The sequence below is a fragment of the Physella acuta genome, unplaced genomic scaffold, assembly GCF_028476545.2.
Source record: "Physella acuta isolate Inbredline_101_S28 unplaced genomic scaffold, ASM2847654v3 ptg000630l, whole genome shotgun sequence".
NCBI classification, from domain to species: domain Eukaryota; kingdom Metazoa; phylum Mollusca; class Gastropoda; family Physidae; genus Physella; species Physella acuta.
The window spans coordinates 68,862-84,300 of record NW_026732149.1 but is presented as its reverse complement, the minus strand read 5'-3'; the positions used below and the strand labels follow the sequence as shown (position 1 = coordinate 84,300).

General features: G+C 34.8%; 1 protein-coding gene across 1 annotated transcript; it reads left to right on the top strand.

The window, feature by feature from the left end:
* Window positions 1-822: 822 nt before the first annotated feature.
* LOC131948227 (arrestin domain-containing protein 3) lies at window positions 823-14,347 on the top strand. The gene is made up of 8 exons (XM_059309764.1): window positions 823-1,038; window positions 1,161-1,283; window positions 1,922-2,148; window positions 3,279-3,461; window positions 3,832-4,014; window positions 5,462-5,666; window positions 6,764-6,817; window positions 13,687-14,347. Exons 1-8 carry the CDS (start codon window positions 921-923, stop codon window positions 13,794-13,796), a joined length of 1,203 nt encoding a protein of 400 aa, XP_059165747.1. The 5' UTR covers window positions 823-920; the 3' UTR covers window positions 13,797-14,347.
* The last annotated feature ends 1,092 nt before the right edge of the window (window positions 14,348-15,439 follow it).

Sequence of the window (15,439 nt, the reverse complement as noted above, 5' to 3'; positions counted from 1 at the left end):
GAATGAATAATAAACCTAAATCAATGGCTAAATATATCAATAGGCAAGAAATTAACTTGAATCAGCAAAAAGCGGCCATCTGTAAGTTAGAGTGGCTCCCCCTGAATCTTGCGCTATAAGTTTACAATTAAAACAAATAAACAAGATGGCTGTTATAGTAAATGAGCATGGTTGCATCTGTTGGAAATATCGCTAGTCTTCATTTATTACTGAAAAGTTTTAATTCAATTGTTTTAAAACAGGTACATACATGAAACAAGGAAACATTTTTGTATTTTTCAAAGCATAAATCCTCCTCAAAATGTGAAATAATTATTAAAATTTAAGGGTAATCTATTGTTTTGGGTACGTAAAATTGCCCGCGGCTATAAATGTACGAAAACGTTACCTCATTGTCAAGGCTTTAATAGAAGTTTATTGTCATATGTTTGTGTCAAATATTATTATATTATAGATAAATGAATAATAAACCTGAATCAATTGCTATATATATTATATATTATTATATATCGATATAGGCCAGAAATTAACTTTAAACAGCAGTGTCTGAGAGCAAGATTTGCGACATAAACAGCAGCCATTTGTAAAATAGAGTGGCTTCCCCCTGAATCTCGCGCTATAAGCTTATAAAAATAAAACTTATACTAGATGGCTGCTATAGTATATGAGCATGGTGGCATCTGTTGGAAACATCACTAGTCTTCATTTATTACTGAAAAGTTTTAATTCAATTGTTTAAAAACAGGTACATAAATGAATCAAGGAAACATTTTTGAATTTTTTAAAACATAAATCCTCATCAACATGTGAAATAATTATTAAAATTTAAGGAGTCACCTGTTTTTCACATTACAAATCAAGGGTGATTTTACGAACCCAAAACGATAGATTACCTAAAAAGTGACTAAAAATCTAGAACTATGGGGAAGATAAATATCTTTGAGATATCCTTTGGTAATGGAAGCGGCGTATACTATCCCGGGAATGCAGTGGATGGTCATGTTACTGTAGAACTTAAAGAACCAATAAAAATGAGAGGTTGGTAAGGTAGATCACTTCAAATTCAAGATGCTGAAAATTAAATTAGGTTGTTTCAAGTGCCTACCCACACACACACACAAGAAACCCTGTCAATAGTCAGTTATTTTTTTTATTTTAAGGAATACGGTTACAATTTGAAGGCAAAGCATACGTTGATTGGTCAGAATCTTATTCAAAAAAACCTCGCAATTACTCTGCTACGGAAAAATATTTTTTTCATGAAGATCTACTTTTTGGCATATGTAAGTGAAAGTGTGCTCATTTTTGTTCATTTTATAATAAAACTTAAAAACCTAATCAGTAGTTTGCAATGTATAAATTATAATTATCTGCCTCTTCTTAATGTCAGTGGTTAGTTGTCATGCATGAAAACAGCTTGCAGCTATCATGGGTTGATCAAGTGACCACTAGTACTGAATCCTGTTATCTTCCATTTGTTATTGAACAAAGCAATTTTTAAATTAATTTCTTAGGACTAATTTAATATCTGATTTTATACAAAAATTAGATACTTTTGCAGGCTGCCTAAGGATTCAATCGCATTTATGTGGTATTAAATATTAAGTATTAAATATTTTTTCCAACATTTCTAAAGAAAGGAATTTAACTCAATAACTGGAAACTGTTAAAGGCTTACTTGTGCATACAAATAATATAGCCATATAAAAGTTATTTATTTTCTGGACTAAGCTACAAGGTAGTAATTTGTTGTACATTGTACAGATTTGTATAAGGTAGCATGTTCATTTCTAACAATGAAAATGTGTTTTTTTAATTTGATAACATGTAATAATTATGTATTTGCTAAATTATTTGTACTTTTAAATGAATAGTGAATTTTACTTATCAAAAATCGAAAGTTATTTTACACTCTGAACAGGGCCTAAGCAAGGCAGCGAAACAAAGGAACTACCATCAGGCAGACACACCTTCCCTTTTCAGTTCATCCTACCACTTGGACTCCCATCATCATTTGAAGCAGGGACTGGTTATGTTAGATACACTGTGTCCTGTAACATTGACAGGCCATGGAAGATTGACCACACGACTTTGAGACCATTCACCGTCATTGCTCTTTTGGATCTGAACCAGCAGCCTAATTGCATGGTAATAAATTATATCTTACACTTTATATATACTGGAACCATTTCTATGGGTCTTAAACAAATTGCCCCGAAGGCACTTGCCTGAATGCCATTTCCCCAAAGGCTGTTTTCTTGAATGTATGTTTCCGAAGTATTAGAATTTCCAGAAAGCCACAACCTCAAATTCTGTTGTGTCAGAATGGACAATGTTACAAAAGTATATAATAAATAAAAATGTATGTGTTAATTTTTAAAAATTAATTCTGCGTTGAAAAACAAATTAATAACAATTTTAAGTTAACAAATTTGAATTAAATAAATAATTCAATTTTAATTTTATAATTGCTCTTCTAACTTTCGAGATGTGTAAAATTCCATCTGATTCCAGATCTTATATATAATTCCATTGTTTTATTAGACATTAACTTAAACATAATTATAATGGTCTCAAAATGATGTATAATGTATATCAAATATCAGCAACTATTTTCAGTTTTTAAAGTAATTGCATAAACAGGTCTTATTTTTGTGTGGAATGATCACCACATAACATTGGCTTGGATATACTCTTGTTCATTGTTAAAAACTGTGTGATACAACCCCCTTAACATGTTTGCTGAACATAAAAAAAAATGTTGAAATGTGAAGCGTATCTTGTAAAAAAAAAAGCAACATATTTTTTTAATCGAATGTAATTTATCATTTTCATATTTAATAATTGTTATTAATAAAGAAAGAGATTTTCTTTTTTAATAAAAATATACTGTTATTTTCTTAAAACTAAACACTAAATCTAAAAAATGTGAATACATTTTTTTTTTTGTATGCTTAGACTTATCAAAATATCAAATTCGACTAATTTATTTTGAACTTGTACTTGATTTTTTTTTTAGAATTGTATACATTTTTTGGGCAATCAGCTTTCAGGCACATGATTTTTGGGCCAGCCCCTTTTTGTATATTCCACAGTTTCTACTTTTAAAACTTGCATTAAACACAATTTTTTTTTTCTTCATTAGCGCAAATTTTCAAACATAAACTCCTCAGATTTAAATCTGATTGTAACATTGCAACATTAAAAAAAAAATGTTAATGATACAATATCAGTTTATCAATATACATTATTAAAATTACAATCTTTTAAAATCCTAGCTAAGTTTACGACAAACAAAACAGAAGGATTTTTGCTGCCTATGCTGTAAATCTGGACCTGTCCAAGCCAACTTCAGTATTGAAAGGAAAGGTTACGTTCCAGGGGAGGCAATTAAACTATTTGCTGAAATAAGCAATGGCTCTGATAAAATTATGGAAAAATCATATGTCGACTTAAAAATGGTAGCTTCTACAATCAATTATTTGAGAATTTTATTTATGCTAATTGTATTAGTAAATAGTTTTTAATGTAGTTATAATTAAAGCCATGAAAAAATTTATAGTTCACAATTCTTAATTTCTTGAAAATTTACTTTTTTCTTACAAGTATCTTTTCTGGTTAGAAGATTCTTTAGATCTAAAAGAATTCTAGACTTCATCTTAGCTCTTTAAATTTAAAGTCATCTAACATTAATGGTTAAAACTTTCCGTGCCTTATATTTATTCTGGCATACTATTTATTAATTTACAAAAATCCTCCCTGAATAATACTTTGACAAAGCTTGCTATTTATATTAAAAAAATTGTATGGATCAATTTTTGTACTTTCCAGGTCATAACATTTAATGCGACAACAAATATAAAAATTGAAATACGAGATGTAGCTAGAGTGACACGGCCATCCATAGAAAAATATAGCAAGGACACTTGGTCCGGAGAAGAGCTTGTCATCCCACCACTGCCCCCTTCATTTTTGACTGGTTGTAAAATCATTAACATTATCTATATGCTACAGGTAGGATCAATAGTTTTTTGTTCCCTACTGCCTATACTGTATTATCTATATATATAATTTTCTTCATGGAGACCATAGAAAACACCACGCAGCTTAGCCACCTTCCTCATCGCCACCTTTCAGTTGAGCTGTGGTTCACCCTGAATGTTTACAATAGTAGAGCCAGTTTGAATGTGACGCTGATTAGGGGCAGATTGTTAAGTTTTTAAGCTATGTGAAAGAAAGGGGAGATAATAAGTTCTGCTTGATATTTTCATTGTCATCTGTAATTGGCTGCTTTCACTGGGCGGGGTGGGGTAGTGTCGAATGCACAAATTATGAATTGTTGATAAGTATAAAATAAAACAACTAGATAGCTGTGTATGCTACATCGCGGGTCAGCTTGTAATAAAATATTTTAAGTCTGAGATTTTAATAAAACACACATTTTTTTAAATTTTATAGAAAATTTAAATAGGATGCTAAAATGTAGTTTTTGTTCGAAACTTGTTAACATGTTACTTTAAATTCTAAGGTCAAGTCCTAAATATGTATTAAAAGACCTGGCCATGTTCTGAGACAGGGGTCGGCAACCTGCGGCTCGCGAGCCGTATGCGGCTCTTTTGGCGTCGAGTTGCGGCTCTTCAGCTCCATGCACAAATATTGATAATTATTTTATTTTATTTCCAATACTCATTAAAATATAAGTCTGCAACACTCGGTAATAAACGACATAACAATAGATATAAACAATAAACATTCACTATTCTATTTGAATATTTAGTTACTCCCTATCTCAGTGTACTTCCTAATACAGTATCCATTCCGAATTGAAACATTAAACCAGCTAAGTGTAAAACTGAAAGGAAAACCCAGCTTATGTCTTGCTTGAAGAAGTGGTTTGTTTTGAAAAAAAAACACCTTTTTTTTGTTGAATACATGGTGAGCGGTAAATTACTTAATTACAAAAAATCTGAAAAAATATCGTTATGAAACCAATGCTACTATTCAATCACTTCAGCATTAATATAAACAAAATGAAGGGTTTTTTCACTTTGAGATTTGAGCAATTCAAAACAAATGCAAGTACTCTGACTTACATAGTAGATCCTCTCAACACAAATGAGAGTATCTCATATATTCAAAGCTATTTATTTTTTAAATTATATATATATATATATGTATATATATATATATGTATGTGTATATATATATATATATATGTGTATATATATATATATATATATATATATATATATATATATATATATATATATATATATATATATATATATATATATATATATATATATATATATATATATATATACTAAACAAATTTACTATTGACATAATTGGTGGCTCTTTAAAAACCGGGTAATGTTGAAAATTGTAACTTTTGGCTCTTTCATCTCAAAAGGTTGCCGACCCCTGTTCTGAGATGCTATGAACATTTTGTCTCCACCAGCTGACTGTTGATCCATCAGGACTTGGTCTAGACCTTAACGTCCCCTTGGAAATCATTATTGGCAGCATTCCTCATGTGTCAGTGGCACAGATGTACCAGCCTAAATTATCCCCACCACAGACAATGGCCCTGGGTACCAACTCGTCACCCACAGACACTGAGAATTTATATCCCAATCCACCACCCACCAGTGCTCCTATCTTAAGTATGTATATATTTTTTAAATTAAAATTTGTTTTTATTGTTAGCTTCTTGTTCACTTTTTTAGTTTGGTAATAAATATTTTGCGTGTTGCTAGAAATTTTATGCAGTTTAGCCTAATAATTACTCCTTGTTTTAATGATAAAGTAATCAAGAAGTACAAAATCATTAAAGTCTTATAAACTAACACAAAACTGAGTGGAAAAAAAATGTAGGTCTGACAAATTAATCAACAATAAATAGGAACTGATAATTTTTTAGAACTTGTCTTCATCAAAATTATAATTGAACTAAAATATCAGCATGATTTCTCCTATGTAAATAATGTAATTGTTTTGTTTATGATATCAAAGTGACATGCTGAATTTTGTGTGTTCAATGGATTTTTTTTTTCAAACACTCATCTAAATCCATGTATATTTTAGCTATTTATGTCATTAAGCTATTATTATCTTATTAATACATTATACCCAAGCATAATAAAACAAAATTAATACATTATACACAAGCAAAATAAAACAAAACAGTGACCTTTTGTATTAGCCCTATGTAATCTAAATTCGAGGAATCAACAAATTATAAAAATTATTAATGACTTTCAACTTTCATTCAAGCTTTTTTTATTTGAAATTGTTCTAAATCAATAAACTCATTTATAAAAAGATACTCTGACTTTTTGAAAGCTAATGTTTTTCTTGTGTGTTTGTGTGTAAAATATTGTTGCCAGATTTTTCTCTAGCTGATCAAGTTTCTGGATTTGTCAAATAATCAAATTTAGCTTAAATGTTCTACAAACAGTAAGTTCCCCTTTCAGACCTATTGATCCATCAGGCAGTTGAGGTAGCGTTGATAGTCTCTCATCCCCAGCATATCCACAAACAGTACCAATATACAAAACAACAAGGATAACAAAACTACATCTTTTTGCAGATAATTTTTATTTTCTTCAACTCCCAAGTTGTGAAAACTAATAAACATGGCTTAAGAGTTAATCTAGCCAGTATTTATCAGCCCAACAGTTTTCAGAATAACTAAAAGAAACCATCACATATAAGAAGGTACAACACATTAACAGGTTTTTAAAACAAACTGTCTTTTCAGCTCCCTATTCATTTGGTGAATCTACCATTGGCCACTATAAGATGACAGAAGGATGTGACCTACTTAGGTCGAGTCATTTTTATTTTGACATTGTATAATTCCTTATATGGAATGATGGTGTAACACCTGGGGTTTTTCCATTGACTATTAAGGTGTTTGAGACATAGAAATTTTCCATTAAAATCTGATTGAATGATTCTGATCAGATGATTATCCCAACCAATGGCGACATGAGTTGAGGATAACCTCCCCTGTCACAGAAGTCTTTAATTGCACTGCACACTCGCAACACGAGGCAGTTTATCTTGACCTGGCAGTCTACGAGGCAGTTTTATCTTGATCAGGCAGCCGTCCATATTGTCCGGCTATAGACTCTGACCATTTGAACGTGAGAGTACTTAAGACCTGTGTGTGCCTTGCTTTCTTAAGTGATTTAGTCTTCTATTATAATATTACTTGTCGCTAAGTAATTCCTGAAGCTACAACAGTGATTGTGTGGCCTGTGGCTATTATTAGACAGTGTAGAAATCTGTGATAGTGTTTTTCCCTGCATTTTGTAAGTTGGGTTTTTGATATTTTATACATTAAATATTTTATCTAGTTCATCTTTGTGTTCTGCCACAACTGTGTTCGCTGATTAAAAGGTCGTATGTAGATTGGATGAGTGTTAATTACAATAGTACCACTAGCTTCCCTAGACATTAAATCCGAGCCCTAGTGGGTCGTTGTGTTAAGTGTTCATCCACTTAGGCCGTAAGGTATTTGCATATGACCCCGAAAAAAGAATCCGGGGACGTTCTCCTTCTATTTGGCTGATAGATAGGGGACGTTACAAAGTGGGGGCTCGCCGAGATTTAGTCTGTCGTTCCAGTTGTTGGTCATATCAGTTAAATACTAAGGTTAGTTGGATTTAGTTGTTTTTCTGTCCAGTAGCGCAGTGTTCTTTCAACGCGCGCAAGCATAGAGTTATCTAGGTCAACAGCCAGACGTGTCACGATAGAAGGTCAAGTACACGGCCCAACGCACCGTGTTAAGTTAGTGAACCTAGGCTTGTTGTGATTTGAAAGTTAGTGTTATGGAGTCTTTTTTGGCTAATCCTACTTTCGAAGATGTCGAGAAGTTGAGTAGAAAAGTTTTGGTTAGTGTAGTTAAGGAATTGAAATTGGATTATTCTGTTACGCAGAAGTCAGAAGTGTTGAGAGATAAAGTTGTTGTTCATTTTATTAATGAAGGGGTATTTGATGAAAGTTTGTTGGCTGGTGTGTTACTCCGCGAGGAGAAAGTTGCTTTAGAGAAGGCATTAAAAGAACAGGAGTTAGAGGTTAAAATTGCTTTAGATAGGAGGAGGTTGGAATCAGAGTTTGGTCAAGTTAGTGATGTTACTTCTCAGGTAGATCCAAAAAAGTTGTCAGTAGGGCAAGTGATTGCCAAATTTGGGAAATTAGTTCCTAAATTTGATGAAACAGATTTGGTTGTTTTCTTTAACTCATTTGAGAGTTTAGCGAAGACATGTGAATGGCCCGAAACTTCCATTACTGCTTTATTGAGCTCTGTCCTTACTGGGAAAGCTGCAAAAACATACCAGGCACTCTCTCACGACGTTCAAAATACCTATAGTTTGGTCAAGACTGCCATTTTAAAGGCCTACGCACTGACGCCCGAGGCCTATCGGACAAAATTCCGAACACTCCGCAAGTTACCCACACAATCATATGTGGAATTTCTCTTTGAAAAGGAGAAAAAATTCTCAAGGTGGCTACACTCGGAGGAAGTTTCTGAGTTTGAGAAACTCAGGTCACTTATCCTAAGGGAAGAATTCCTATCGTCCCTGCCTGAAGAGATACGACTACACATTCTGGATAACAAGATAACTGATATCCAGAAGGCTGCTGAGTCGGCTGACACATATATGTTGGTGCATAAGAAACCACCAGTGTCAGGAAACCGCCTCAACCCCGTGCTTCCCCTTTTTGGCAGCAATCATCCTGTTGGCCAACATTTGAAGGCATCACAGTCCAGAGAGAAACCAAGATCAACTCTCAATCGTCGAGCAGTATGCCAGTTCTGCAAAAGGTCTGGGCATCTTGTCAAGGACTGTTACAAACGTCTTCAATATAACAGAGAGGTGGTGCGTACTTCCGCGCACTATGCTCTATCCCCTCAAGCAGCCAGTTCAACTATGAACTCTAGAATTCAAAAGGACTCTAACCCTAAGTGTCCGCAAGAAGGTAGTCAAGTCTCCACACATTATGTGCAGTCACATTTTGACTGTTCTCGCCACCATCCAGTTTCTGCCGAGTCTACCGATCTCGAGGGATCGAGAAAAGTTGACTTGTCATCTTTTATTGCCGAAGCCATCATTAGCAAACCAGGTGATCCGTTGTCTCAGCGGAATATCACCGTCCTAAGAGACACAGGAGCGTCACAATCACTCCTTTTGAAAAGTTCAATGGACATTACACCTGAGACGAACACCGGAAGGATTTCCATTATCCAGGGAGTGGGGACAAAATCTACTGTCGTCCCTCTACACATGTTTGCCCTGAAACATCATCTCGTCGAAGGTGAGGTCATTTTAGGTGTGATAGATAGTATTCCTGTCCCAGGAGTACATCTACTTTTAGGGAATGACCTTGCGGGAAGCAAAGTATACCCCTGTACGGTTTCAGACCCTTTGTCAACAGTTCCAGATAATGATAATGAACTGTATCCTGCATGTGCGGTGACAAGAAGCCAGACCAAACGATTGGCTGACACAACGTCTGAACCACACCCGCCATCATCGTCAAGAAATTCGACTCCCAAATTGGAGTCTATGCTTCCAGAAAACACAAGTCTGGGCTTACCCCTGAGGATATCTCAGGAAGACATCATTAAAGCTCAACAAGTCGACGCGGAACTCAAAGCAACGGTCGAAAAATCTCTATCATCTGACGATGGAGAATATTTCTCCGAGAACGGCCTTTTCTTTCGTCGCGCTATACCAGTGAATGCCTCACCAGCCGAACCATGGTTGGGTAAAAACCAGCTGTGGGTCCCTCCACCTTATCGGCATGAAATACTTAAGCTGGCACATGACCATCCAATGTCAGCGCACCCAGGAGTCACTAAAACGACGGCGAAGATCAAAGAACTGTTCTTTTGGCCCAAAATGAGAAAAGATGTGTCGCGTTACTGCAGAAGTTGCTCGAACTGTCAGTTGGCCGGAAAGCCAAACCAGACAATTCCTAGGGCCCCTTTGAGTCCGATTCCTGTATTAGAAGAACCCTTTTCAAAAATCGTCATGGACTGTGTAGGTCCCTTGCCTAAAACCAAGGCGGGCAACGAGTACCTACTTACCTTTATGTGTTCAAGTACCCGTTTTCCCGAGGCGATTCCCTTACGGAACATTAAGGCAAAGACTGTAGTCAGAGCCATGACCCGGTTCTTCACTACCTTTGGATTACCTAGAATCGTGCAGACAGATCAAGGCAGCAACTTCACCAGTCACCATTTTCAGGAAGCACTAGCCAAGCTAGGCGTTACCCACATCACCAGCTCAGCCTACCACCCTCAGTCTCAAGGCGTACTTGAGAGGTTCCACCAAACCCTCAAAACCATGCTAAGAACGTTCGCTAATAGTAACACCCAATGGGATGAGTTTGTTCCTTGGATTATTTTCGCCGCGAGGGACTGTGTCCAGGACTCTTTAGGCTACTCGCCTTTTCAACTTGTGTTTGGACATTCTGTCCGTGGCCCCCTGAAGCTGATACACGAACGTTGGACAGGTACCAGTGATCATCCAGTGGAAAACTTCGACGATTTTCACGTTCGACTGAAAGCCGTGTGCGAAATGGCTCACAAGAACTTAAGAAAGGCCCAAGTGAGAATGAAAGAACTGTATGATAAGAGTTCTTGTAAACGAACATTCAATCCAGGCGACAAAGTTCTTGTGTTAGTGCCTAATCTGAACAATGCGTTATCCTTGAGATATTGTGGACCCTTTACTGTGCATTCAAAATTAAGTGATTTGAACTATGTTGTCAATACGCCCGACAGAAGAAAGAAACAGACAGTGTATCATGTTAACTCACTGAAAAAATATTATGATAATTGTAACAATTTTCATTCCACAGCTAAAATTAATTTACCTGTATGTTCAAATGTTTCTGATGATGTGATACATGATAAAATGGAACCCCCAAAATTGGTAAATTCTTCCTTTTTAGATAATTTGAATGTCCACCTTATGCATTTGTCCACAGAGGAAAGCCATAGATTATCTCAGTTATTTGAGACATTTCCCTCTATTTTTGGGGATGTCCCCAAAGAAGCGAAGGTTCCACCTCATGATGTAGACGTAGGTGACGCAAAACCCATTAAACAACACCCCTATAGAGTTAACCCGGAAAAAGCTGCTTTGATAAAGGATGAAATTGACTATATGCTCAAGAATGATATCATTGAGCCCAGTTTCAGCAACTGGAGTTCCCCATGTCTCCTAGTCCCGAAAGACGGTGGATCTTTCAGGTTTGTGACCGACTTTAGGAAGGTAAATGCGCTCACCAAAGCTGATTCCTATCCTTTACCTCGAATAGAAGACGTTATCGATAAAGTTGGTCAGGCTAAGATAATTTCCAAAATTGATTTACTTTCAGGATACTGGCAAATCCCCTTATCTGACCGTGCAAAAGAAATATCTGCTTTTGTAACCCCTAATGGTTTTTATAGATACAAACGTATGCCCTTTGGTATGCGAAATGCTGGTCAAACTTTCCAGAGAGTCATTAACTCTGTCATTGCTGACATAGACCAATGTGAGGCCTACATAGATGATATAGTTGTATTTTCTAATACTTTTGAAGAACATATTGTTCAGTTGACTAACCTTTTTAGAAAATTGTCTGAAGTTAATTTTACTGTAAACTTACATAAAAGTGATTTCTGTAAAGCTTCAATTACCTATTTGGGTTATCAAGTGGGAACGAACCAAGTTCGGCCCATTGAAGCTAAAGTAGATGCTATTGTAAGGTTACCACCTCCCAAAAATTGTAAAGAAATCAAAAAGTTCCTTGGGATGGCTGGTTACTATAGACGGTTCTGTCAAAACTTTTCAGCTATTGCTGAACCTCTTACTGCATTATTGAAAAAGGGTGTTGAGTTTGAATGGTCAAATAAATGTCAAGAAGCTTTTTTAACCATTAAGTCATTTTTATCTAATGCTCCTGTTATGGCTGCACCAAATTTCAGCAAACCCTTTAAACTTGCCATTGATGCTAGCAACTTAGCCATTGGCTCAGTCCTATTTCAAGAAGACAACATGGGAATTGACCATCCCATTGCCTTTTTTTCCAGGAAGTTAAATGAAAACCAAAAGAATTATTCTACTATTGAAAAAGAAGCTTTAGCTTTGGTTTTATCATTACAACATTTTGAAGTCTATGTCTCTTCTTCAACTAATCCAGTCAGAGTGTTTTCTGACCATGATCCCCTGAAATTTACCTCTAAGTTAGGACAGACAAATCAAAGAATATTGAGATGGTGCTTATATTTCCAAAATTTTAATCTGGAAATTTCACACATTAAGGGTAGTGATAATGTTGTGGCTGATTGTTTGTCAAGGATGTAAAATCTTATTGCACACATTGATCATGTGACATGTTTTGTGGTTCATTAAGACCACACACAAGTGTTGTGTTTTAACATGGAAATGAGTGGTATGATTTTTGATTTTTTACAAAATTCCAATTCTATTGAATATTTTGTTTATTTTCAGGTGAACCTTAATTAAAGGTGGTTTTTGGTTATATGTAATCTTTTATAATAATATGTCTCATATGACTCAATTGATATTGTAGCTAGTCATTTAAATAAAGGTCTTACCCTGGCGGGTTTACCACTTTTAATATCCTCATGGAAATATTGTAATACCCTTTTTTGAGAGATTTTGATGTATAATTACTTTTTGAAGGGTTACTCCCCTTTCACCAATTGTAAAAGTTGGAGTTACTTCCCTTTTATGTTCAGGGATATTTTCATCTGGTATTATGATTTTGATTGCCTACATTTGTAAAACATTTTTGTTATTTCATTGCCAGATTGGTCCCTTATGTATGTTTTTGTGGAACCTATCTGTCACTTCCAAAAAGGGAGGGGATGTGACCTACTTAGGTCGAGTCATTTTTATTTTGACATTGTATAATTCCTTATATGGAATGATGGTGTAACACCTGGGGTTTTTCCATTGACTATTAAGGTGTTTGAGACATAGAAATTTTCCATTAAAATCTGATTGAATGATTCTGATCAGATGATTATCCCAACCAATGGCGACATGAGTTGAGGATAACCTCCCCTGTCACAGAAGTCTTTAATTGCACTGCACACTCGCAACACGAGGCAGTTTATCTTGACCTGGCAGTCTACGAGGCAGTTTTATCTTGATCAGGCAGCCGTCCATATTGTCCGGCTATAGACTCTGACCATTTGAACGTGAGAGTACTTAAGACCTGTGTGTGCCTTGCTTTCTTAAGTGATTTAGTCTTCTATTATAATATTACTTGTCGCTAAGTAATTCCTGAAGCTACAACAGTGATTGTGTGGCCTGTGGCTATTATTAGACAGTGTAGAAATCTGTGATAGTGTTTTTCCCTGCATTTTGTAAGTTGGGTTTTTGATATTTTATACATTAAATATTTTATCTAGTTCATCTTTGTGTTCTGCCACAACTGTGTTCGCTGATTAAAAGGTCGTATGTAGATTGGATGAGTGTTAATTACAATAGTACCACTAGCTTCCCTAGACATTAAATCCGAGCCCTAGTGGGTCGTTGTGTTAAGTGTTCATCCACTTAGGCCGTAAGGTATTTGCATATGACCCCGAAAAAAGAATCCGGGGACGTTCTCCTTCTATTTGGCTGATAGATAGGTTAACGTTACAAGGAGATAATGAATACACATTCACAACAGGAAAACTTGAATACTCCCCAGTTTATCCCTACTACAATTTTGGACTCACAGCAGGAGCACCGCCAGAGGGATGTTCAAAATCTTAGACTAGAAAACATCAGTCACTTTTGGTTGTATGTTTATCTGTTACTTCTCTCATGTTTTAAGTTGTTTTCTTAAATTCACATTCAATAAAGTATTTCTTTTCTGATAAATTATAAAAAAAACATAAAATTGTTTGTTCTCTTCTTTACAACTCTTACATTTATTATTGGACTAATTGTGTATAAAACTGAAAATACATAGGCCCCTATATTTGATGCATTTATTTAAAACTTATTCTTGTAGACATTTTTAGTGTCAAGAGATACTGCTACCCTATTATAAGCCATAAAACAATGTATTGTGTCAACACCTTGTCTTCTTTGTGATATTTATGCTGTGAAAACAAATATGTAAGTAAGGATGTTTTGCCTGCTGTATTGTTATCCATGCCACTTATTTTTACCAAAGATCAAAAGATAAAGAAAAAGATTCAAGTGAATCTCTAAGGAAAGCATGAGGTTTACTAAAACTGTGAACATCCTTTTATTTTCTTACCTTTTTAAATTATCAATACTTTCAATAACTTACTGTTATATTTCCTAAACAAATGTATTTATTATGTTTGTTTTTTTTTAATATTAAATGCTTTCCCAATGAAATTTTTTTACAATTTTGTGCAACAGAAATATAAATCTGATAATGATACTAAAAGCTCTCCCAATTATTCTGTTTTTACACACAACAAATTTTACCTTTTTAAATAAAAACTTTTAAATCTTGAAATATGTTGTTTATAATGGTTTACTCATCTCTACCTAATCAATATAAAAGTAAAGCCAAATATTCTTTACTTTGTACAAGTGCAATTAGATCTTGTGAACTTACATACCTGAAGCCTCATAGTGACCTCTCACCTTTACTGGGATTGGTTGAATCTTTCTGTGACATTTCACTTATATATTCACATTAATTGTGTGGGTAGCCAATCTGACTGAGTTTTCAAATGATATTGTTCTTATAATGTATCAAATGTAAAATCAGGTTATATTGAGTTATGTTGATGCTACCTTACATAAGCATCACTTATGTAGCCCATAATGTAACATTATTTGTTTGGGTTTTTCTTGCATAAAAATATGTGTGTTTGATCTTAAATGTTTGTAAAATCTTTTTATATACGGGGTGTATTTTAAACAATAGCAAAAATGTAGCAGTCTCACCCCAATAAACAATTTATAATCTAAGTATCTTGTTGTTCTTGGGCGGGTGGGGTGGCCAACGGGGTAGAAACGTAAAGGCTAGTTTTGAGATGCATTATTTTAAGACTACTACTTGGTTTAACATACTGATTAAACTGTTTCCTAAATCGATTGTGTGACACTAGATAAAAACTTTAAACACTGACTGGTAAAGAACGTGGGGGGGGGGGGGGGGGCGCCCGAATAGGCTGCTACGCCTCTGCCTCAGTGATGATACTTTATAAAGAGAGTAGTAGTTTCTATGAAGATATGGTACCACTTTTAAATTCAGAGACCACTTTTGTGGTTATGTTGGATATTTTTTGGAACAGTACCATGTTTTACATTTTTAATATAATTACATTTATCCATACTGGATGAGAACCTAGTCCATCTCTGTATACAAAAACACTTTAGTTTTCAGTCAAAGCAGAGTTAACTAGGCCTACACAATCTGAACACAAAAA